The sequence below is a fragment of the Pseudoliparis swirei genome, chromosome 6, assembly GCF_029220125.1.
Source record: "Pseudoliparis swirei isolate HS2019 ecotype Mariana Trench chromosome 6, NWPU_hadal_v1, whole genome shotgun sequence".
NCBI classification, from domain to species: Eukaryota; Metazoa; Chordata; class Actinopteri; order Perciformes; family Liparidae; genus Pseudoliparis; species Pseudoliparis swirei.
In genome coordinates this window covers 18,994,322-19,019,028 of record NC_079393.1, presented here as the reverse complement: position 1 = coordinate 19,019,028, position 24,707 = coordinate 18,994,322, and the positions used below count along the sequence as shown (strand labels likewise).

The following is a 24,707-nucleotide window of genomic DNA, read 5'->3' as shown; positions in this document are numbered from 1 at the left end:
ACCTTCAGCGTGCTGTCAGGCCTCGCTCTGGTACCAAGTACACAATCTCAGTCGTTGCCGTGCCGGAGACAATCAGACGGAAGGACACGCTCACACATTCCTCTCAGTCACAAGTAACGACATATTGCTTACTTAGCACACACCTTTGTTACCGTGGTAGCTTTTGGATGTGTCACTGTGCTCTGGTGTCATCACACTCCAAAGTCCAGAGTGTTTAAGTTGACTGTAAATGTTTCTTTTCCTCCCTCATCTTTATTCATCCTGCGCTCACAGAGCCTGAAGTAGTCCGCAATATCACTGTCACTCAGATCACCACCTCCTCTGTATCTCTGAAGTGGACTAAACCGGAGGGAAACAGCTCTTTCTACCGAGTACAGTGGACTGATGGAAATGGAAATGGCAGTGACCATGTGACTCAAACCAATATAACCATGACTAACCTGACTGCTGGTGTCCAGTATGAAATAACTGTGACTGCAGTGACGGATGACGGCAGAGCTGAGGGACAGAGTACCACTGTTTCTCAATACACACGTAAGTAAGCGCTGACATGTGGTTCATGAAATAAGGTCCTGAGCGTCCGCTGAAGACGCCTGTCGGAGACGCCTGTCTGCAGGACACACAACAAAGTCATCTTTTTAATGTGATCAGGACATCTGTCGGTCAGAGAAAACTCTGCAGTGATTTTAAGTCGTGCCACAGAGGTGTACAGTCTTCTGGATCGGGGTTTATTCTTGTTTTTGATTGGATTGGATTGGATTGGATTCAATTTATTGTCATTGCTAGAGTACAGGTACAGAGGCAACGAAATGGCAAGAAAGGATGAAGATTACAGCATAACATGAGGAGAGGGAGCACATAAGCACATACATTTTAAACATGATTTGCAACATGGTTGAGGGGGGGGGGGGTAGGTAAGCCAAAGACTGGGTGATCTAAGCCCAGCCATTGGGGGGCAGAAGGTAACCAGCACAGACAAGCAGCCATTACGGCGCCAGTCACAGACCCCGTCCGGTCACACTGGGGTGCAAGCAGGCGAAGGCGTGGGATGGGGTGAGGGTAGTGAATGCATATCAGTGTGTTGAAAGTTTGTGTATGAATGGCCTGGTATGTCGTCCTCCCCCAGGCCACAACAGACAGAGTTCTCAGTCCGCAAGATGGTCGTTGCCATGGAGATAGCCTTGAAAGGTCCTGGGGAGACAACAACCACAGGTGTCTGTGGATAGGGGGAAGGGAATGAGAGAGATTCTCACTTCAGCGATCTTCAGGGGAGTTGTTGTTCCAGTAACGGCCTTGGCCAAGGCCCGTTCTGGGTGAGGGAGCCGAAAGCACATAAGATTGGGATTTTTTGGTCTTCCAGTAGCTGCATTCAATTTGCGCAACTACTATCCCTCCATTTTCCTCCCATTTTCCAATAGGTTTTCAAATCGATCCAATTCATTTGCAGAGCCGTCAGCTTCTCCACGATGTTATCATTCTGGCGGTTTAATGCCACAGTCTGAGTGCCAACAACTCTACCCAGCGCATTCGGGCAGCCTTAGGGGGCTTTTAACAGCTGTCACCGTTTCCTTAATTATCCGATAAGCCAGGGCAGCGCCAAATCCAAACAGCAGAAATCCTGTAATCATAGTTCCGAATAGGTAGATGTCTTCTACGTCCTCCACGGAAAGGGCCGCTAGGAACACGACACGCCAACGCTCCCACGCGTCCATCGTGGAACCAGCTGCCAACGTCCCGGCAGGACGGGCAGATTCCCCGAACCCGAGCTTCTCGTCGAGAAGATGGTGTCAATTGCGCTGAGAGTCCAGTTGATCAAATCCATGGTTTTTAGTTCGAAGAGCGATGCGGAGAGAGTCTCTCAAGTATAAGACAAGACACGACATGACGATAGGAGCCAAGCAGGGAAGGTCATGGGGAGGAGAGGGAGAGAAAAATGCGACCGCCTTCGGAGAGAGCCAAACGAGATGTTGCTGACACCTTGAACATTGTGCCTACAGGCTTTACTTCTTTTTCTTCATGTGGGTATTTTTTTGTATTTCTATTTGGATAATTCACTCTTCACCCTCCTCTCCTCCTTGCTTTAGGACCTGGTGAAATTGGGGAACCTAGTGTGTCCACAAACACCTCCTCCATCTCTCTGAGCTGGACCTCACCTCCGGGTGAGGTGTTCAAGTACAGGTTGGAGTGGCATAATGGTGGAGCGCTGACGACCGGTCACACCAGCAGCACCTTCAGCGTGCTGTCAGGCCTCGTCTCTGGTACCAAGTACACAATCTCAGTCGTTGCCGTCGCCGGAGACAATCAGACGGAAGGACACGCTCACACATTCCTCTCAGTCACAAGTAACGACATATTGCTTACTTAGCACACACCTTTGTTACCGTGGTAGCTTTTTGGATGTGTCACTGTGCTCTGGTGTCATCACACTCCAAAGTCCAGAGTGTTTTAAGTTGACTGTAAATGTTTCTTTTCCTCCCTCATCTTTATTCATCCTGCGCTCACAGAGCCTGAAGTAGTCCGCAATATCACTGTCACTCAGATCACCACCTCCTCTGTATCTCTGAAGTGGACTAAACCGGAGGGAAACAGCTCTTTCTACCGAGTACAGTGGACTGATGGAAATGGAAATGGCAGTGACCATGTGACTCAAACCAATATAACCATGACTAACCTGACTGCTGGTGTCCAGTATGAAATAACTGTGACTGCAGTGACGGATGACGGCAGAGCTGAGGGACAGAGTACCACTGTTTCTCAATACACACGTAAGTAAGCGCTGACATGTGGTTCATGAAATAAGGTCCTGAGCGTCCGCTGAAGACGCCTGTCGAGACGCCTGTCTGCAGGACACACAACAAAGTCATCTTTTTAATGTGATCAGGACATCTGTCGGTCAGAGAAAACTCTGCAGTGATTTTAAGTCGTGCCACAGAGGTGTACAGTCTTCTGGATCGGGGTTTATTCTTGTTTTGATTGGATTGGATTGGATTGGATTCAATTTATTGTCATTGCTAGAGTACAGGTACAGAGGCAACGAAATGGCAAGAAAGGATGAAGATTACAGCATAACATGAGGAGAGGGAGCACATAAGCACATACATTTTAAACATGATTTGCAACATGGTTGAGGGGGGGGGGGGTAGGTAAGCCAAAGACTGGGTGATCTAAGCCCAGCCATTGGGGGGCAGAAGGTAACCAGCACAGACAAGCAGCCATTACGGCGCCAGTCACAGACCCCGTCCGGTCACACTGGGGGTACGAAGCAGGCGAAGGCGTGGGATGGGGGTGAGGGTAGTGAATGCATATCAGTGTGTTGAAAGTTTGTGTATGAATGGCCTGGTATGTCGTCCTCCCCCAGGCCACAACAGACAGAGTTCTCAGTCCGCAAGATGGTCGTTGCCATGGAGATAGCCTTGAAAGGTCCTGGGGAGACAACAACCACAGGTGTCTGTGGATAGGGGGAAGGGAATGAGAGAGATTCTCACTTCAGCGATCTTCAGGGGAGTTGTTGTTCCAGTAACGGCCTTGGCCAAGGCCCGTTCTGGGTGAGGGAGCCGAAAGCACATAAGATTGGGATTTTTTGGTCTTCCAGTAGCTGCATTCAATTTGCGCAACTACTATCCCTCCATTTTCCTCCCATTTTCCAATAGGCTTTCAAATCGATCCAATTCATTTGCAGAGCCGTCAGCTTCTCCACGATGTTATCATTCTGGCGGTTTAATGCCACAGTCTGAGTGCCAACAACTCTACCCAGCGCATTCGGGCAGCCTTAGGGGGCTTTTAACAGCTGTCACCGTTTCCTTAATTATCCGATAAGCCAGGGCAGCGCCAAATCCAAACAGCAGAAATCCTGTAATCATAGTTCCGAATAGGTAGATGTCTTCTACGTCCTCCACGGAAAGGGCCGCTAGGAACACGACACGCCAACGCCCGCGCGTCCATCGTGGAACCAGCTGCCAACGTCCGGCAGGACGGGCAGATTCCCCGAACCCGAGCTTCTCGTCGAGAAGATGGTGTCAATTGCGCTGAGAGTCCAGTTGATCAAATCCATGGTTTTTAGTTCGAAGAGCGATGCGGAGAGAGTCTCTCAAGTATAAGACAAGACACGACATGACGATAGGAGCCAAGCAGGGAAGGTCATGGGGAGGAGAGGGAGAGAAAAATCGACCGCCTTCGGAGAGAGCCAAACGAGATGTTGCTGACACCTTGAACATTGTGCCTACAGGCTTTACTTCTTTTTCTTCATGTGGGTATTTTTTTGTATTTCTATTTGGATAATTCACTCTTCACCCTCCTCTCCTCCTTGCTTTAGGGCCTGGCGATATTGTGGGACATAGTGTGTCCACAAACACCTCCTCCATCTCTCTGAGCTGGACCTCACCTCCGGGTGAGGTGTTCAAGTACAGGTTGGAGTGGCATAATGGTGGAGCGCTGACGACCGGTCACACCAGCAGCACCTTCAGCGTGCTGTCAGGCCTCGTCTCTGGTACCAAGTACACAATCTCAGTCGTTGCCGTCGCCGGAGACAATCAGACGGAAGGACACGCTCACACATTCCTCTCAGTCACAAGTAACGACATATTGCTTACTTAGCACACACCTTTGTTACCGTGGTAGCTTTTTGGATGTGTCACTGTGCTCTGGTGTCATCACACTCCAAAGTCCAGAGTGTTTTAAGTTGACTGTAAATGTTTCTTTTCCTCCCTCATCTTTATTCATCCTGCGCTCACAGAGCCTGAAGTAGTCCGCAATATCACTGTCACTCAGATCACCACCTCCTCTGTATCTCTGAAGTGGACTAAACCGGAGGGAAACAGCTCTTTCTACCGAGTACAGTGGACTGATGGAAATGGAAATGGCAGTGACCATGTGACTCAAACCAATATAACCATGACTAACCTGACTGCTGGTGTCCAGTATGAAATAACTGTGACTGCAGTGACGGATGACGGCAGAGCTGAGGGACAGAGTACCACTGTTTCTCAATACACACGTAAGTAAGCGCTGACATGTGGTTCATGAAATAAGGTCCTGAGCGTCCGCTGAAGACGCCTGTCGGAGACGCCTGTCTGCAGGACACACAACAAAGTCATCTTTTTAATGTGATCAGGACATCTGTCGGTCAGAGAAGACTCTGCAGTGATTTTAAGTCGTGCCACAGAGGTGTACAGTCTGTTCTGGATCGGGGTTTATTCTTGTTTTTGATTGGATTGGATTGGATTGGATTCAATTTATTGTCATTGCTAGAGTACAGGTACAGAGGCAACGAAATGGCAAGAAAGGATGAAGATTACAGCATAACATGAGGAGAGGGAGCACATAAGCACATACATTTTAAACATGACTTGCAACATGGTGGAGGGGGGGGGGGGGGGGTAGGTAAGCCAAAGACTGGGTGATCTAAGCCCAGCCATTGGGGGGCAGAAGGTAACCAGCACAGACAAGCAGCCAGCCGGTCCAGCAGCCATTACGGCGCCAGTCACAGACCCCGTCCTGTCACACTGGGGGTATGAAGCAGGCGAAGGCGTGGGATGGGGGTGAGGGTAGTGAATGCATATCAGTGTGTTGAAAGTTTGTGTATGAATGGCCTGGTATGTCGTCCTCCCCCAGGCCACAACAGACAGAGTTCTCAGTCCGCAAGATGGTCGTTGCCATGGAGATAGCCTTGAAAGGTCCTGGGGAGACAACAACCACAGGTGTCTGTGGATAGGGGGAAGGGAATGAGAGAGATTCTCACTTCAGCGATCTTCAGGGGAGTTGTTGTTCCAGTAACGGCCTTGGCCAAGGCCCGTTCTGGGTGAGGGAGCCAGCACATAAGATTGGGATTTTTTGGTCTTCCAGTAGCTGCATTCAATTTGCGCAACTACTATCCCTCCATTTTCCTCCCATTTTCCAATAGGTTTTCAAATCGATCCAATTCATTTGCAGAGCCGTCAGCTTCTCCACGATGTTATCATTCTGGCGGTTTAATGCCACAGTCTGAGTGCCAACAACTCTACCCAGCGCATTCGGGCAGCCTTAGGGGGCTTTTAACAGCTGTCACCGTTTCCTTAATTATCCGATAAGCCAGGGCAGCGCCAAATCCAAACAGCAGAAATCCTGTAATCATAGTTCCGAATAGGTAGATGTCTTCTACGTCCTCCACGGAAAGGGCCGCTAGGAACACGACACGCCAACGCTCCCACGCGTCCATCGTGGAACCAGCTGCCAACGTCCCGGCAGGACGGGCAGATTCCCCGAACCCGAGCTTCTCGTCGAGAAGATGGTGTCAATTGCGCTGAGAGTCCAGTTGATCAAATCCATGGTTTTTAGTTCGAAGAGCGATGCGGAGAGAGTCTCTCAAGTATAAGACAAGACACGACATGACGATAGGAGCCAAGCAAGGGAGGTCAGGGGAGGAGAGGGAGAGAAAAATGCGACCGCCTTCGGAGAGAGCCAAACGAGATGTTGCTGACACCTTGAACATTGTGCCTACAGGCTTTACTTCTTTTTCTTCATGTGGGTATTTTTTTGTATTTCTATTTGGATAATTCACTCTTCACCCTCCTCTCCTCCTTGCTTTAGGGCCTGGCGATATTGTGGGACATAGTGTGTCCACAAACACCTCCTCCATCTCTCTGAGCTGGACCTCACCTCCGGGTGAGGTGTTCAAGTACAGGTTGGAGTGGCATAATGGTGGAGCGCTGACGACCGGTCACACCAGCAGCACCTTCAGCGTGCTGTCAGGCCTCGTCTCTGGTACCAAGTACACAATCTCAGTCGTTGCCGTCGCCGGAGACAATCAGACGGAAGGACACGCTCACACATTCCTCTCAGTCACAAGTAACGACATATTGCTTACTTAGCACACACCTTTGTTACCGTGGTAGCTTTTTGGATGTGTCACTGTGCTCTGGTGTCATCACACTCCAAAGTCCAGAGTGTTTTAAGTTGACTGTAAATGTTTCTTTTCCTCCCTCATCTTTATTCATCCTGCGCTCACAGAGCCTGAAGTAGTCCGCAATATCACTGTCACTCAGATCACCACCTCCTCTGTATCTCTGAAGTGGACTAAACCGGAGGGAAACAGCTCTTTCTACCGAGTACAGTGGACTGATGGAAATGGAAATGGCAGTGACCATGTGACTCAAACCAATATAACCATGACTAACCTGACTGCTGGTGTCCAGTATGAAATAACTGTGACTGCAGTGACGGATGACGGCAGAGCTGAGGGACAGAGTACCACTGTTTCTCAATACACACGTAAGTAAGCGCTGACATGTGGTTCATGAAATAAGGTCCTGAGCGTCCGCTGAAGACGCCTGTCGGAGACGCCTGTCTGCAGGACACACAACAAAGTCATCTTTTTAATGTGATCAGAACACCTGGCGGTCAGAGAAGACTCTGCAGTGATTTTAAGTCGTGCCACAGAGGCGTACAGTCTGTTCTGGATCTGGGTTTATTCTTGTTTTTGATGTTGCTGACACCTTGAACATTGTGCCTACAGGCTTTACTTCTTTTTCTTCATGTGGGTATTTTTTTGTATTTCTATTTGGATAATTCACTCTTCACCCTCCTCTCCTCCTTGCTTTAGGACCTGGTGAAATTGGGGAACCTAGTGTGTCCACAAACACCTCCTCCATCTCTCTGAGCTGGACCTCACCTCCGGGTGAGGTGTTCAAGTACAGGTTGGAGTGGCATAATGGTGGAGCGCTGACGACCGGTCACACCAGCAGCACCTTCAGCGTGCTGTCAGGCCTCGTCTCTGGTACCAAGTACACAATCTCAGTCGTTGCCGTCGCCGGAGACAATCAGACGGAAGGACACGCTCACACATTCCTCTCAGTCACAAGTAAGCCAAGAGGTTTCCTATTTCCACATGCCCATCGGTAAAAGAATAAGCTGCAAACAACTCGTTGTCTTGTTTGTGTTCCCCTCGTCTTGTGTATGTCTCGCGCTCACAGAACCGTCTGTGGTCAGGAATCTCTCCATCAGTGATGTCACCACATCATCCGTGTTCCTGAGCTGGACTGAACCTGAAGGCAACGCTACCTCTTACACAGTTCAGTGGACTTTAAGAAATGGCATCTTGAGTAACACCACCACTGAAACCTCTTTTACCGTCGACAATTTGGACCCTGGAGTCCAGTACAACATCACAGTGACCGCTGCAGCTGGACATCCTTTAAACAAAGGAGAAGGAATCCTAAAAAGGACTTTCACAAGTAAGTCAACTTTTAGGAAATCTATTTTTAATGATGATTTAGGGAAGTGTGTATTTGAGATTCAACAAGCATTTGGTTTGTAACACACCATCATGTAGTAGAAATAAGGACACTTTTAACAGTGTTTGTCAACCATTAAAAATGATTCTATGATGACTATATTATGAAGATTATATTATTACAACTGTTTTTTACTATTTTGTCATTATCATGTGTGACACACCAGCTTTCACGTGTTCCTGGGAACATTTAACCCATCATTTAATTGGGTTTGTGGGAAATGCTGTTTATAAAAGGCTGAAACAAGAAGTTGTCAATCAATGCTGATGCACATGGAGCTGCAACAATTAGTTGGTTATTTAATGAATTACTTGGTCAACAGAAACTTAATTTGAAATATATCTTGATACTTAATTCATTTTTTAAGTAATTCTGCAATTTAAAAAAAAAAAATTTAAGGTTTTTAAAATTAATTTATAATGTCAATGTTATTTGTATATCATTATAATGGATTACTAAAGCAGATAATCCATTTCAAAACATAACACATCATTTATGTTTTTCTTCCCAATGCTACGACAAGGAACAACCTCACCTTTGACTTCTTTGTTGTACAGGGCCTGCAAAGCCAGAGGACATTATGGTGACAGCACAAGGAACCGATTACCTGAACATCAGCTGGAACTTGCCTGGTGGGAGGGCCGATCACTACGTGGTGAACGTCTCCAATGAGGGACATATTGGTCTGTATAGCAACACAACAGCAGTCACCACAGCCCTCTTTACGGATTTAAATCCTGGGAGACTGTTTTTCATCACTGTGACCGCCGTGGCTGGGAGCTTCACGAATACGTCTAATCAGTCTTCATTTGCCACTGGTAAGTTTAATTCAAACTTAATTTACTGATTGATTCATTATTTAGTTTTTATATCCCGTGCAGCTCGATGTCTACTGATATTTGTTCTTTAAAAAATAGTTTAAACCCTTAAAACCACTCGGGTATGATCAAAAAAACACACACACACGTAATAACTGCGCATCCACCTGTCATCCCTTTTAGAGCCCACACCTCCTGGTTCCATCATCATCACTCAGACAACATACTCGCTTCATCTGAAGTGGGCGGCTCCGGCTTTGATGGAGGGAGCTCCACACATCAGCTACAACATCACCTACCAGCCAGAGGGTGGTGCAGTACAGCATACAAGCACCTCGGCCAATACCACAGAGCTGTCCCCTCTTCTGTCTGGTGCTCCCCACAATATAACTGTAGAAACAGTTGGACCCCTTAATTTGAGGAGCACGGCTGTCCTTAATTCTGCTTTTACCTGTAAGTACAAGGGAGAGAAACTAAAGGAGTGATACAATTCATGTAAAACAACCCTTTGTTTTATTTTACGAGCGCCTGAGAATATTATTGTATGACATATATCATAAATATATCAAAAGCGACAGAAATCCACTCTCATTTATTTACGTTTTAATGATCATTTCCCCTGTTTGTTCTTTTTTGCAGTGCCCCACCCTGTGCTGAACCTTACTGCCAGTCCCAAGTCCACCACCTCAATAAAAGTGAAATGGTCCGCCCCGCTGGAGGCCAAGTTGTATTACGAATACTTGGTTGAAACCAACAGTGCAGGAGCACTGTTTAACACAAGCGTCAGCAATAGCAGCGCTGATGTAACCAACCTGCAGTCAGGAACTGGATACCACATCAATGTCACCACGAAAGCAGCAGAGGGAAGTGAATCCTCAGTGGAACAGACGTTCAGTTACACACGTAAGGCCTCACATTTAAACATGAAGTAATGGATGAAGCATTAATGTGCTATTAACAATATTGTATATGCTCAAAACAATTACGGATACTGCAAAAATGTACAATACCCTTTTTCTATGGTGGTCTTTGTTCTCACGTAAGTAACCCTTGTATTTGCTACAGTGCCCGAACCGGTGGCCGGCCTCACAGTGGGGGACGTGAACACAACATCCATCCGGCTGACGTGGCGCAGACCAAATGATCACAAGCCTTCCTACTCCTACCTGGTGATCGCTCTCCGGGACGCCATGGCGGTTCAGAATGAATCGACCGGGACGGAAAATTACACCTTCTTCCATCTGACCCCCGGAGAACTGTACACTTTCGATGTATTGACCGTTGTAGAAGGGGTCAAGTCCGCAAAGGAGAGCACCCAAAGTTACACAAGTACGTCCTCAAAGCTTCGTAAATGTGTCCCATGGTGGCACTGCTCTATTCTCAAGCTCAGCCCGTTGGCTGTAGAATCACTAGAGTGCCCAGTTGTTTACTTACTTTAGTTTACTTACTTACTTCGCAGTTGTGCTACAGATAATAAAAGCGCAAAAGATACTTTGCCGTCACATTAACATGGGGAAGTGATTCTTTCAAATGTAATTGTGTTCAATATACACTAAAATTTGTATTGAAGTCCAACTATTTGTCTTTAACAGTGTTACAATTATTCTGTTAACCCTATGTTCTTCTTCATTAATTGAATGTTCTTCAGCAAGACCTAAACTAAATATGTTCTAAATGTACATTACATCACATTAAAATCTGTTTTTACAGAGCCCGAAGCAGTTTCTGGCATCATGGCCACAGGAAGCACAACAAACATGTCAGTCAGCTGGACATCCGCGGTGGGACAAGTGGTCTCCTACACTGTACTGCTGTACAGAGACGTTCACTCGGTGGCCAACAGCACGGACCTGAGCAACACCACTGTGAACAAACTGTTTACGGACCTGACTCCAGGAGCGCTGTACGATGTGGTAGTGGTCACTAAAAGTGGACCTTTCGAGAGCACAAGGTCAAGTGTTCGGAACGCAACTTGTGAGTTACACTGTGACTCATAAACCTGCATATTACACATATAATATATTGGATATGCGCCGTATGTATGATGACCAATATCTATTTAAGAAATGCGAGTGGTAATGAAGCAGCATTCCTTCTCCTGTTCAGTTCCCAACCCCCCCGGCACCATCAGGGTGGAGTCTCAGACTGTGAACTCCATCAGCTTCACCTGGGCCTCTCCAAAGGACATGGACCATCAGCAGTACCACTTCAGTGTGTCCAGCGTTAACGGTTCCTTTGAGACCGTAAACAACTCGTTCCTGCTGAATAACCTCCAGTCTGGAAGCCCCCACAATGTCTCTGTTGTGACTGTCGGCGTGTGGAACTACAGGAGCACCGCAGTGACCACACAACAATATACCAGTGAGTGTGGTCAACAAGACCTTGTTCATGCCAGGGTTATTGCTTTTAAAATGTATTTATCTATTTATAAATATGAATACATTATTATTTTTGTGACATGTTGACATGTTCCAAAAATATATTTTGCACATGTTTGCAAGTAGTATTTAGCTAAAAATATGAATGCTTTGTAAAATAAAAGCTGTCTATTAACAGTTTCTAACTATAAATGCAAAAGCAAAAAAGTTAACACAATGCTTTTAAAATTTTACTTTCCTTATGACCCCCGTTAATCTTATTTTTATTGACCGTAATCTTTGACATAGTAGTGATTATTTATCTGCTTTATGAGCCAGATGGGTTTTTTCATATCAAGAACATTCAGAAACAAATAGTACAATATCCCAAATGCTTATTTTTTTAAAGGCTAACCTCTCTTCTGTACTATTTTGCCCAAATCTGACAACGTGAAACTCATACCTGTTCTGCATATTCAACGATTGCCTATTTCTACTTTTAAAGGACCATATCCCGTCACAATGCTGAGACAGACAGAAATCAGCACAGATGCAGTGACCTTGGAGTGGGAAGCGCCCAAGAACCAATCTCACTACTCATATCTGGTGGAGACCACAAATGGCTCATTTCTTCAATCCGAAACTGTCTTATCGCAGCACAAAGTAATCACCGGACTTCTCTCTGGGACCAACTACAGCTTCACCGTCACCACTCAGACACCAAATGGCACTCAGGCAGCTCCTGTGACTGTGTCCTACTTTACACGTACGTAGATCTCCTAAGCAATATACTGTCTCTACAACTGAAAAATGACCTAAAATAACCCCAAACAAAACAAAAAAATTAAATATGAAACGTTTATTTGGGGTTTTACTTTATGTTTGAGCTGTATCTGTCGTCCTGAGGAGCGCTGCATATTGGATAGATTTCTGCTGGATGTTCTATTTGCAGGTCCATACAGTGTTGGACAGGTGGAATCTAAAACCTTAGACACAACTGCTGTCCTTCTGGTTTGGATGACACCACCGGAGTACAAGCCTGAATACACATATCGGGTTAAGACTACAAGCTGTGGCTCCCAAAGCGAAACCCTTGCAGTGGAAGTGGCATGGATTTTTGGGCTCCCCCCTGGGACAAACTGCACCTTCTGTGTTTTTGTCCGGGCGGCCGATGGCATCGAGGGGAACGCGAGCTGCACCTCTCAGTACACTAGTAAGACTATTTACCTGTCATTTATGTTTCTGTATTTAACATTGTCCTGGTGGCTGATCAGCTCTCACCCATCCTCCCCTGGTCATTAACAGAGCCTGAGGCAGTGCAGCCACACATCTCCAGCCTGGGCTCCAATAGTTCCATCCTGCTGTCGTGGATCCATCCTCCTGGGAACGTGGAGCTTTATAAGGTTCATCTCAACAGCACGCCCCAGGCTTTAAAGAAGCTTCGGCTGAACTCCAGCAGTACCAGCTTTCTGTTTCACGACTTGTCTGCTGGAAAGCTCTACACCGCTGTGGTCATAACGTGTAGTGGACACTTCAATGTGTCATCTGACTTTATTACCAATGCAACTTGTAAGTATGATCTATTTGTTCCGTTTGCAGTCGTTTGGTGTCCAGTACTCTAATCTAACAAACAACAACTAGTTACATATACTTTACAACATTGTTTGAGTTTTCCATCACATAATGTAAAATTGTTAGGGGTTATTTTAGGATTCTCCAGCCATCCGTTGTTCTGTTTTAAATGCACTGGACTTTGAAGCTTGTGTGACATTTGAAATCCACAACGGTGAGATAGAGAGTCTGTTTTTATTTATTCAGTTCACCGTGTCGTCAGGAGGCTCTTCAGCTGACACTCGACAATGATGGTGCTTTCAAGGACACGCACAATGACATGATAACCATTGCTTCTCGGGCGTCACACAGGTTACACAGGACAAGAAGAAAAAAAAATGCGACTGTTTCACAAATGAATAAGGTCGATCCTCGGCAGGCATGAGCCAACTGTTTGTCAGAGCTTCAATCATTGGACGTGGATGAAAACAAAGCTCCTCCCAAAATATTTAGTGTGATGGTTCCCTAATCTCAAGCTTATAATACATTTCTGCAGGGTGATATTTATACGGTAGTGGAAATAAGAAAAACTGAACTGTTATGGTATGCTTTGGAAAACCTTTCGTAAGCGTAATAGAAAACATGCAACGCTTTGAGTGTGGCCCTTTATTTTGGTAACTCTGGTGTTAAAGTTCGATTCCACCCCTCCAGACCCGAACCCTCCCGGGTCCATTAGCGACTTGACGAAGACGACCAGCTCCATTGACCTCAGTTGGCAGGAAGCACCGCTGATGACGGCTGCAATGTTCCACTACCAGTTGACCTACACATCACCCCAGGGAGAAGAACACACCACTACCACCAACACCAGTCATTCTCTTACCTCCCTGCTTTCTGGGACTTCCTACAACATCTCCATAGCAACAGTGGGTGCGATGGGTTTTAAGAGTGAGAAGGTTCATATCTACAAGGTCACTACAAGTAAGGGTTTTATTTATACAACCAACATGCAAGCACTGTCATGTTTGACCTTTACTGTCTGGTAACATTTACTTCCCTCACGTTTCCTTCAAACAATTCAGGACCGATGAGCGTGAAGCTTCTCAAGGTTTCAACACAAGAGGAGGGCATCGTTGTCATGTGGCATGAACCTGATGAATACAAGGAAAGCTATCAATACAATCTGACCTGGCAAAGCACAGATGGGCCCATTAGTCATAGATTAATACGAGAAAACATGTATACGCTGGATAACCTGGATCCTGGTAAACAGTACAACATCAGTGTCACCACAGAGACCGATGATCAAACCAAAGGTGCTCCCAGATGGAATTCCACCTGCACAAGTACGGCCAAAACAGATTGATTATTTGATATAGACTTTCTGCAATCAGATATTTTCAAATAATATTGTTCTCTAACTGAGTATTCATGGAAATTGGGGAATAATGCTGCTGTTCCCTGTTGTGATGTTCCTGAAAATCATTTTCAGAGGCAAGCCCAGCGAGGAACGTGGAATGTTACGGTCCGAACACGACAAACGCTCACGTCATCCTGACCTGTAACATACCCGATGGCCAATACTCTGGCTTCGAGGTCACTGTAAAGGACGGCGAGATCAATACGACACACACCTGTAATCACACCGTGTCCAACCTCCGTCACTACACTCAATACTTCCTGAATGTGACGACTGAGAGCTGTGGACCACCCAGCACCGCGAGGTCTCTTTCCTGCTGGACGGGCATCACAAGTAGGACATCATGTTTCATGATCATTAGATCTACCAAACTCTACCATGTAAATAATATGTATTTGAATAAAAACTTTCTCCCCCGCCCCCACACAGATCCCCCCATTCCAGAGGACTACGAGTCCCTTGTGGTGGTGAGCAACAGAGAATACAACAAGTTCAACCTTCAGGTGAAAACCAGCCTGCTGAGCAGCATCAATGGGCCAATCACACATGTCGGAGTGATGGTGACAGATGTTCACCCTGGTGGGTTTCTTTTCTTACTTTTTTTCCATTTTTAATGTCAGGGAGTGTTGTAATTATAACGTAAATGATTAGTGCTGCTGAAGTGACGCTACGCTGTTCATTTGATTCATATGGTAAAGACATTAAACTAATAACAAGAACCTTCCTGTCCCTTCAGGAGACATTTCTGACTCCGATAAGTACGTGGGGAAAACTCATAAACAGTGGCAGGAAAAGGATACTCCAGTATACATGGCAACAGTTGTAGAGAACACCTTCCTCTCACGCAGCGGAGCCAGCCTTCTGAACATAGAAATAGGGGACCAGTCCAAATGGAAGGGCTACACTAACGGTGCTTTGGAGGCCAATGGGAAATACCAGTAAGAACACAAAATAAATTGTTGTGCATAAGTAAATAACATGATCTAGTAACTTCCCGTGGATAGAACTTTAAGATCTCTAAAGAATAGGAACACATAATTGTACAAAGCAAGTCAAAGTGTAATGTAGGCGTACGTCTCTTATCTGATATGTTCCACCCTGCAGATACGCTATCGTGTTGTTCACCAGTCTGGAACTGCAAGACGACTTAGTGAATGGCCAAAGGTCACTGTTAAATATAACCAACTTCTTTCCTGCTGTTCCACTCCCACAGAACCCAGGTACCGTATTCAGAGCCAAAGGTTTTTGCTATTTACTGCTCCCATAATGAGAGGAGACTAACTGGCTTCTGTCTTCGTCCTTCTGTCGTCTACATTTTAGCGGTCATTGGCATTGCTGTCGGAGTAACGTTGGGAATTTTTTGCGTTCTCATCATCATCCTCATTGGCTTTATTATCTACTGGAAAAGGTTAGTCATCGTCATCGACGATAGAAAATGTCTGCCGAGTCATGGTGTCGAGATTCAAATCTAAACTCTTTATTCGCGGCCTTTAGATTTTCCCACAAAGAATCGCCAGACATCCAGATTCATTCCATGAGGTCAGATTTTAATCCGTACCATAAAGTTTAAAGCAAATGGACTACAATTGTTTCAATAAAAGTTGGTCAACATTGCTTTGTTCCTCTTTCTTTCTCCAGAGCCAAAGTGTAAGTATAATCATGAAGTATGATCAGATCACGTCTGACACACTGTGACACAAAACTAAACGTGTGACTGTTCTGACCGCCGGTGTGCATCGGAGCAGAAGCGTGGCTGTGAGGGTGGAGGAGTACGCGGCTTACTACAAGAAGCAGAAAGCAGACTCAAACTGCGGCTTTGCTGAAGAGTTTGAGGTAAACGAATCCGCTTCATATTCAAAAGCACCTGGTATATAATTTGGTCTTTTTATAGCAGGCAGTGATCACTTCAACACATATTGAATCCTCATTAGGAGCTAAATGAAAATCTAATATATCAAAAATTCATTTAATAATCTAATGTGATAACTACAAATTGTAGTGATTGTGCATCTTTACTAATATTAAGTTGTTCTGGTACTTCACATGCACCAGATTGTGAGTTGTCCAATCATCCATCACATGTATTTCCTTTCTTTTAAAAAGGACCTGAAGCTCGTTGGTACAGCTCAGTTGAAATCCAACGCTCAGACGTTGGAGAACAAACCCAAGAACCGCTACAACAACGTGCTTCCTTGTGAGTAGCCTCCACCAATCCACCTGCTGCCGTCAACTATAACTCTCCACACTCTTTAAACTACATCGTCACATTTCACACTGTATCTACTGTCATTATGCCATTTTTCACTGGATCCCATTTGATCAAAATGGTCACACATCAGTGTGGTCCTACCTTCTTGGACATATTCAATTTTTTCATTTCTTTTACACTCTTTTCTCACATCCTAGATGACTCCTCTAGGGTGAAACTCTCTATCATCCATGGGAGTCCATTTGATGACTACATCAATGCTAACTACATGCCGGTGCGTACTGACTCTTTAAAACAGCTCTCTGCCTCAGTCATTGTTTCAGTATCAATAAACTCCCTTCTGAACAACATAACTCTTTTGTTTAACACCTTTATGATATTTAAACTATTCCACCTCCTTCCATAGTGATTTTTTAAACCCTTGAGAACCTCCTTGTAAAGCTGAACAGGATGGATGTGTGTGTTGTGTGTCTGGGTTGACCTTTCATTTGACAGGGTTACAACTCCAGGAAGGAGTATATCGCTGCTCAGGGTCCTTTGCCCACCTCGACCAGCGAGTTCTGGAGGATGATCTGGGAGAAGAACGTCCAGACGCTGGTGATGCTGACACGCTGCACCGAGCAGGGACGAGTGAGTAGCAGCAGTGTTGTTGACCACTGACACCTTCATGCGAAAACAAGTGTGTGCACTCATCAACACCAGCTTGTCTACCTCTACAAGTGAAGATGAGTCACGACTCAAAAAACAGGACCCAAAAGCACGACTCCAATGTTCAGGGGAATCAAAAGGGTTTATAAGAAAACATGCTGGAAAAAGACGAACAAAATACAAAACAAAATCACAACTATGTTGGAAAAGCAAACCAGGACAAAAGACTACACTATCAAGAACGATCAGGAAGAGACAAGAGACAAGACGACCTGACACAAGACACAGGTAGACACAGGCTTAAATACATGAGGAAATGGGGAACAGGTGGACACAATCAGGGGAGGAGCAGACAATCACACTAACGAGGAAACACCGGGGCAGGAAATAAAGTTTCTGAAACAAGAGAGGACAGTGACTACAAAATAAAAGCGGACATGGAAAACAGAACTAAAACTTAAAACTTAACATAAACGACGAGACATGACAAGATGTTGTGTATTGTTATTGCATTACATTATAATTGCTCTGTTAACGTAAAGCAGTAACATTCATTCATACATGTAACAAGTTGAACCAGATTAATGAGAAAGAGAATGATATCAAACTTATGATACATTTCCACATCTCACACTACGTATTCTTTAATATTTTGTCTGGGTTGAAGCAAATAAATAAATAGCCACGCCAATCCATGAAAGGTGTTTTTTAAAATACAACCTAAAACAAGCTGTACAGCTGATGGACGTATAAAGTAATACTGGTGTTTCCAAATGTAATTTACATTTCTATATTCTGAATATGAATTCTGAGTACGTTGTCTTTTTTTTTACAGGTGAAATGTGAGCAGTACTGGGATCATGGCACCAAGCACTTTGAAAACATTAATGTGACAACAACCTCCGAAGTAAAACTTGAAGACTGGACCATCAGGGACTTTGACGTAAAAAATGTAAGTGGCGAGATGATTCATATGAGAAATATATATTTATTTTAAGGAGGGTAAATGTCAGTCGACGAGATCACCCATCAGAGCTTATTCAACACTTTTAGTCCTACAGCCAAATCAACTCCATGAGTTAACTAACAACACCCTACTGAACCTGTGTTACTAATATAAGGAGTGTGATGAAAAGTAACATTGTATTAAAAGCTAAAAAAATAATAGTGAACATTTATTTTTCCTTTGACTGTAATTTAACGAAATTAGATACATTTTCAAGAGTCCGTACTCGTTGATTTCTCAGCCGCAACTATTTTGAGTTTGTGTGTGTGTTCGTCCTTCAGGTAAAAACAGCAGAGACCCGTTCAGTGCGTCACTTCCACTTCACAGCGTGGCCAGATCACGGAGTCCCCCAAACCACCGAGCTGCTCATCAGCTTCAGACACCTGGTCAGAGAGCACATGGACCAATACTCCAGACACTCCCCTACTGTGGTCCATTGCAGGTCCGACACACACACACACACACACGCACACACTTTTGCACTTCATTTAATGTGACAGAAATGACAATAAGATTGATCTGCTACTCTGTCTTTCTCTCATCCCTTCCTTGTGTGTGTGTGTGTGTGTGTGTGTGTGTGTGTGTGTGTGTCTATGATGTCCACACTCAGTGCCGGCGTTGGACGCACGGGAACCTTCATCGCCATCGACCGTTTGATCTTCCAGATCGAAAGTGAAAACGTGGTGGACGTGTTTGGCATCGTCCACGATCTGCGCATGCACCGGCCCCTCATGGTGCAGACCGAGGTGGGACACAGTCACACGGCTTGTTGTCACGATGGTCACAGCGCACGGTTTCTGTGAAGACTTCATTTTATTTTTGTATCCCTACAGGACCAGTACGTGTTCTTAAACTACTGTGCCATGGACATCATCAGATCAAGAACTGGAACCAATGTGGATCTAATCTACCAGAACTGTGCTGCACTGTCTATTTACGAGAACGTCGTTCCCAAAACAGGTTTCCTCAAAAGCGGCTATGCGTAGCCTCGAGAAAACACTCAGGTCTTCTACTTCGCAGACATTTGAAGAAGGAACCCTTTTAACTGATTGCGCTATATTTATTTTTTTATACCTGTCACGCTTTTGTTAATAATTGTGTAGCTTTCTGGATTCAAACCCATATGTTGTGGTATTTATGAGTTGAAAGTGTTGAATGTTTGATGATGAAGGGAACTGTATACGGGGACACGACAGGGGACATAATCACTGACCAATAATATGTGGATTATATGTCAACGTTGGTCAAATATATTTCTCTCTCTCTCTTATAACTGCAGGTTTTTGTCTTGCTTAGTTTTTATTTCCGCTTGTTTACTACTGTTTATGACTTACTGCTGATTAAATTTTCTGCTCAGGTAATATGTTGGATGCTGTATAGATATTTTTAAAGTTGCCTTTGATGAAGAAACATTTGTAATGTTGAACCTTGGGAATTGCCTTGGACAAATATTTGCTGGTATGAATATTATGTGCCCTTTAAAGACCTGTATGCTTTCGTGCCAGTAGGGGGCGCTCTACTCCATTATTGTCGTCTTTAACTGAACAAGACAAACGGGGACTGTTTTGTAGTTGCCTTGTTAGAGAAACTTCCAGTTTCCCAATATGAATAGAAATGTGCAATGTGTTTGATTGAAGACGTGTGCTTGTTGTAGAGACTTTTGTATGTATATGCACTGTAGTGAATTATGCACTGGATGCATTCCTCTTTTTATACACTGTCATCTTTTTTAAATATACAGATATTTTCCTATTGTTGAGTACCTTCTGGCCAGTGCTTTGTCAAACTGTTTTGCTAACACTTCGCTATTCGCCCAACATTCGATTGTTTAAATTTCTAAGTTGATTAAAGTGATGGATCGACAAAAAAAAAGAAAGCTCAGGAACTTAAAACAATGACAGCTGGACATTTTGCTGGGGAGGTATGTATGTATGAAGGTCACGCGGTCACCTGGTGTTTTTCTTTTGTTGATGTCCTTTCTCTGCATTGTACATTCCTCAAAGAAACACCCATGATGTGTCACTTCCTGCCAGCATATCTGGTCTATCTGTGATATTGAAATCGCCAGAGAAACTTTATTTTCAGCTTCTAAAGAGCAGAATTTTCCATGAGGCAGGTACGATTTAAAAAAAAAAAAAAGATATTTGATGTGGGACTAGCCTGTAGATATTTTCTAATTCATGTCCATTGGAAGCACTTAATGAAAACAAGCTCACAAAGTTGTATGATGTTTTTTGAAATGCTTCATGAGATGCTTGCTGGTACAATGCAAATAAATGTAAAAGGAGCCAGGATTTAATAATTGTCATCCTTCAATCTGTGGAACTATGTGGGATTAAAGATGTTGCTCCATTTGAACCCAACATGTGTTTGAATCGGTGTGTGAGCGAGTGCTACATTCACGAGGACCCGAGTGGCTTTCTACTCTCAACTAATGCAATCTTCTGTTTTAAAAGTTATTCACTTTAGAAATGTGTGTTCATGTTGTTAGAAGCTCATGTAGAATTTCATTTGATATGTTTCATCGATTTCTTTTCTTGCTTTTATTTTGTAGTATGAAATGAGCTTCTTAGCATTTTAAATTAATCTTACAGGTTGAAATGTGTGTGTTCTTCCCTGGATTTCCATTGTTGGCATTGAGTTTGTTCAAAGATATATTCTGATATTCTTAATACGGATTTCAAGCATCACGTTGGATCTCTAGTCAACAAACACAGTGGGTTTCTTATAGAGATTAAAGTTATATTTCTCTCCATCCTCATGTAAAGGTCTGGTTACAGACCTGTCTCAGCTACAGTGATACCAATTACATGTTTACTTCCCCATTACTGTGGCCTCACTCGGCCCACTTTATCATTATATATCATAAACAGGACTCATCACTGCACACTGTCAAATCTGATCAGTTGGTCTTCACTTGCTATGCGTAGGATGAAGAATTGGTATATTTTAACATGTAAGGCCATTCTATGACAAGGTTGATTAGAGCGCCATTAGAAAACCTTTTTAATCTGGTAAAAAAAAGGAAGTTAAATAAATACAAAATTCACAGGGCCAATGATACAACGATATAATGACAATAAATATTTACATTGTATACTTGATTTACCCTAATCCTTAAAATGTTCATTTATTGTTGATTCAGAGGACTATTCTGAATACCGAGCAGCACTTATATTACAAGGAATAAGTCATTTTATAAACTAAGCCAAATGCAAACCATTCAGGTGCCATTTTAATAGTCTCTGACTGAAGTTTGGCACTGAAAGTGCCAGATCTGAGATTGGGAGCATTTTGAATGCCTCTCAACAGTTGGTGGTGCTAACGGCGATAACAGTGCAAACGACAATAGAAGTGCTGACAGGGCCAACAGTGTGTACCTCTGGGGGAGCTGGAGGAGGGGGGGTATGCTTCTGCAACAACGCTGTCGGTCGGGAGCATTCGTTGCAGTATGTGTATGGCAACATATTGGATTTAGTTCGAATTTTATCTCAGGAAACTCCAGATTTCCCTTTTCCAGTCGGATTGACGTGGGCCGTCCTGGCCCGTGACGCTTCTGACGTGCCACTGAACTATCTATTAAACACATTAACTTAGTATTCTGTGTCTCTGTGTATCGTAGCAGTACGTTTGTTCTATAATTACATAATCATAATTATATTTTATGACAGCTTTCTGCTCAAATTAATTCCTGTGTCAAATCTGTGTCATGTTTTCTGTAGCTAATTACTTATAATTGCAATCAGCTGTTACCGTTACATTTGACTCTAGCTAACGTTACTTGTGGAAGAGTTCCCTATGTTAACAAGACCAATGTACCGTAGGCTACATAGACATGTTTTAACCCTTGATAAAAATCAATTCATTACTTTGCTTTTAAATGTCACTCACAATATTATATTCACTGTGTTGTGTGCTATTTTTCAAGATACCATTAAAAACAAACCCCTGTACCATCTGTGGGACAGCTTCACAAGACACTGCACGGCTGATACCTTCATTATGAAAATAGTTTCTGAAATATTTCAGCCAGATGGAAAGATCAAAAGAAGCAAACAACAGAATAATGTTGCACACTGCAGAGGAGGAAAAACCTGGCACACCTCTGCATTATTCAGAGCAACTTTGAGGTTTTAAGGGTGCTAAGTGCACCCTTATAGGATAAATAAGTGATGTATTTATGTTTACACTGGGCCTTTAAAATGTTCTAATTTGACAGCTCCTCTCAGACCAAAACTCGGGGAGGGGGAGGAGGGGGGGTATGGTGCAGTATGGAGGAATTTTTCAGGGCGATCCTTATTACACAGAGGACACTCCTGGCACGGTGGTAATATAATATTTTGTCAGCATGTCGGCTCAATACGCCTGATATTTCTAACATTTTCCACACTGATCATCCTTATTTAATGTTTCTCAGATCCATAAATTGGATCTAAAAATAGATGTGGCATTTGAATACCTCTTCCTAGTTTGCTGTGCTGTGCTTTGCATTAAAAGGTATAGAGAGAGCTGGAGCTGCTATGTCAGAATTTCAACCTGCAAATAGAAAATTTAAATAGGACCAAAAAGAACTGGGTGATCCACATTTAATTATGTGCTCAAATGATTATGAGCTAGTAAATCCACTATAATGAATTACACCAGGATATTTCCACTTCGATAATATTTATTTATTTTTTGCTGTATTTCAAAAAATAAAAATTTTCTGTGAACAGTAGAGCTTACATATGTATTGTGAGAATGGAAAGGGTAGGATGACCTTTTTATTTTAAGCAGTGGTGGGAAGTGAAACTACTCAAGTTCTGTACTTATATACAACCTTGCTATACTGTGTTCGTGGTAGAGTGTTGTTAAAGCATCAGTTATAATAATCCAATCGGATTACTTTACTGACTTTCCATGTTTATTGTGAAAATTAATGCTTATTACTTTTTCTCTTTTTTTTTTGCTCTCACATTTCTGCTGCAGTCTTTGAGTGGGGCAGTAACAGTACATATGACTTTTACTTTCTAATTAAGTGGTTTCACATTGTGTAATTAAATGTAGATATACATCTTTAATTTATATGCAGGACTGCCCGATGCTTTCTTAAAGATGTATCTTTCCAGAGGGGATAACATGTTGACTCATGAAGAACTAATGTTCAACGATTGGGCCTGAATACTTGTGATCATTAAAATGTAGGATAACGTCTTGGTGGGGTCACCGTATGACCTCATCTCCGGCAGGGTGCTATGCGCTGCCGCCGCCACAGGTGTCGCCACGGCTCCCCTCCCGGAGCAGCAGGCAGGCAGCATCAGCCAGATGAACCGCAGCGGCAGGATCCACCAGTCGGCTCCACGCTCTCCATGTTGAAACTTCTCCTCCAGCCGACTGCCACCGTCCGCCACAGCCCGCCCGCTGGTCCCCTCAGACCAGCTACCCCACACGGCCCCGTGCTATGACGCTGGGTTGGGAAGGAAGCTCGGAATCAACCGTACTGACGGCACTCTGGTCGACACAGTAAGTTTAACGTTGCATTTCGAGGCTCTCTTGGTCCTCAACGCCAACGCGTCGAGAGGAACACTGAACTTGCTATTTTTAGCGAGCGACGCTTGTATTTACTAACGTTGTGTATGTGTGCTAACTTACGCTAGCTAGCGGGGCTCCGATAGCACGAGCTGCTAGATGTGGGAGGATTTCCCCTTTCTTGTTTTCTTCTCCCCGGACGGTAATTCGAGTCTCGCAATATTTGGGGGGAATTCGGTCATTGGCGATAGTAACGTTATCTGCGTCTGTGCCGCGCGCCATCTGGTTGGGAAGCGGCACGTCTCGCGAGCTAGCTGCACGAAGTAGACCCGCACCACGCTGGCGGACGGACCCGACGCCCCGCGCGGCTGCATCCTGGCTGGCGCTTGTTTTCATGGCAACCATGAAACGTAGCCGGTGGCGGAGGGACGGAGACGCCAACCCTGTGGTCGGTGTCCCCGTCCCGCGTGTCGCCTGCTTCGAGTGTCACGGTGAACCGGACCGGTTACAAAAACAACGTTAAATGGTTGTCCCGTACAGCAGCGTGTGTCTGAGTCACCGCGGGGCATGGTCGTAGTATTTCCTGCGGTCGTTACTTAAATGACTCGTGATACTTGGCCCCGTTACACCGTCAGGTTGGCGTGCAGGGGCGCGACGTGCAGCCTGCACGTCCGCGCTGACACGATGCAAAGAAACGCGTTGCGAGGCTGGGAGACAGTAACATGTCAACCCCCGGTACATGCAGCGCAGGCGACGGGCTCTTCATCACGGTGGAACTCCCGTTTCCAGTGTAATGCCAACGCTGTAATCTTTGAAATGGTCTTTACTAGTCAACAGACCTTTCTCTATTTATATTGACAGCACTATATCTGTTTTTTTTTATTGGGATAGATTATACAACACTAAGCAACAACAGCCTTAAA

The 24,707-nt window shown here is 44.4% G+C and overlaps 2 protein-coding genes and 1 long non-coding RNA gene across 5 annotated transcripts in view; 2 read left to right on the top strand and 1 right to left on the bottom strand.

The window, feature by feature from the left end:
* Positions 1-1,107: 1,107 nt before the first annotated feature.
* ptprjb.1 (protein tyrosine phosphatase receptor type Jb, tandem duplicate 1) lies at positions 1,108-20,639 on the top strand. 2 transcript variants are annotated; one of them, XM_056415858.1, is made up of 34 exons: positions 1,108-2,342; positions 2,505-2,765; positions 4,313-4,570; positions 4,733-4,993; positions 6,565-6,822; positions 6,985-7,245; positions 7,577-7,834; positions 7,947-8,207; positions 8,825-9,085; positions 9,269-9,538; positions 9,725-9,988; positions 10,151-10,414; positions 10,796-11,059; positions 11,192-11,446; positions 11,948-12,208; positions 12,395-12,655; positions 12,748-13,011; positions 13,705-13,974; positions 14,076-14,339; positions 14,486-14,746; positions 14,843-14,992; positions 15,150-15,351; positions 15,518-15,633; positions 15,734-15,821; positions 15,908-15,952; positions 16,052-16,060; positions 16,159-16,246; positions 16,517-16,607; positions 16,820-16,896; positions 17,118-17,252; positions 18,106-18,222; positions 18,558-18,718; positions 18,887-19,022; positions 19,110-20,639. In XM_056415858.1, the coding sequence occupies exons 2-34, from the start codon at positions 2,663-2,665 to the stop codon at positions 19,260-19,262; spliced, it is 6,387 nt and encodes a 2,128-aa protein (XP_056271833.1). In that variant the 5' UTR covers positions 1,108-2,342; positions 2,505-2,662; the 3' UTR covers positions 19,263-20,639. The 2 variants fall into 2 exon arrangements, with proteins under 2 accessions (XP_056271833.1, XP_056271834.1); XM_056415859.1 differs by lacking the exons at positions 11,192-11,446; positions 11,948-12,208; positions 12,395-12,655; positions 12,748-13,011.
* Positions 20,640-22,922: 2,283 nt separating this feature from the next.
* On the bottom strand, positions 22,923-24,103 carry LOC130194680 (uncharacterized). Its single transcript, XR_008831938.1, has 2 exons — positions 23,908-24,103; positions 22,923-23,722 (listed from the first exon to the last, which is right to left on the bottom strand). It is a non-coding gene; the product is annotated as an uncharacterized LOC130194680 (long non-coding RNA).
* The window catches only part of osbpl5 (oxysterol binding protein-like 5), a 55,855-nt gene continuing 54,837 nt past the window's right edge, over positions 23,690-24,707 (top strand). Inside the window, exon 1 of one of the 2 annotated variants that reach the window (XM_056415715.1) lies at positions 23,690-23,778. The gene's annotated coding sequence lies outside the window, so the exon portion shown is untranslated. The remainder of the gene's footprint in view (positions 23,779-24,707) is intronic. The other variant, XM_056415716.1, reaches the window with a different exon arrangement.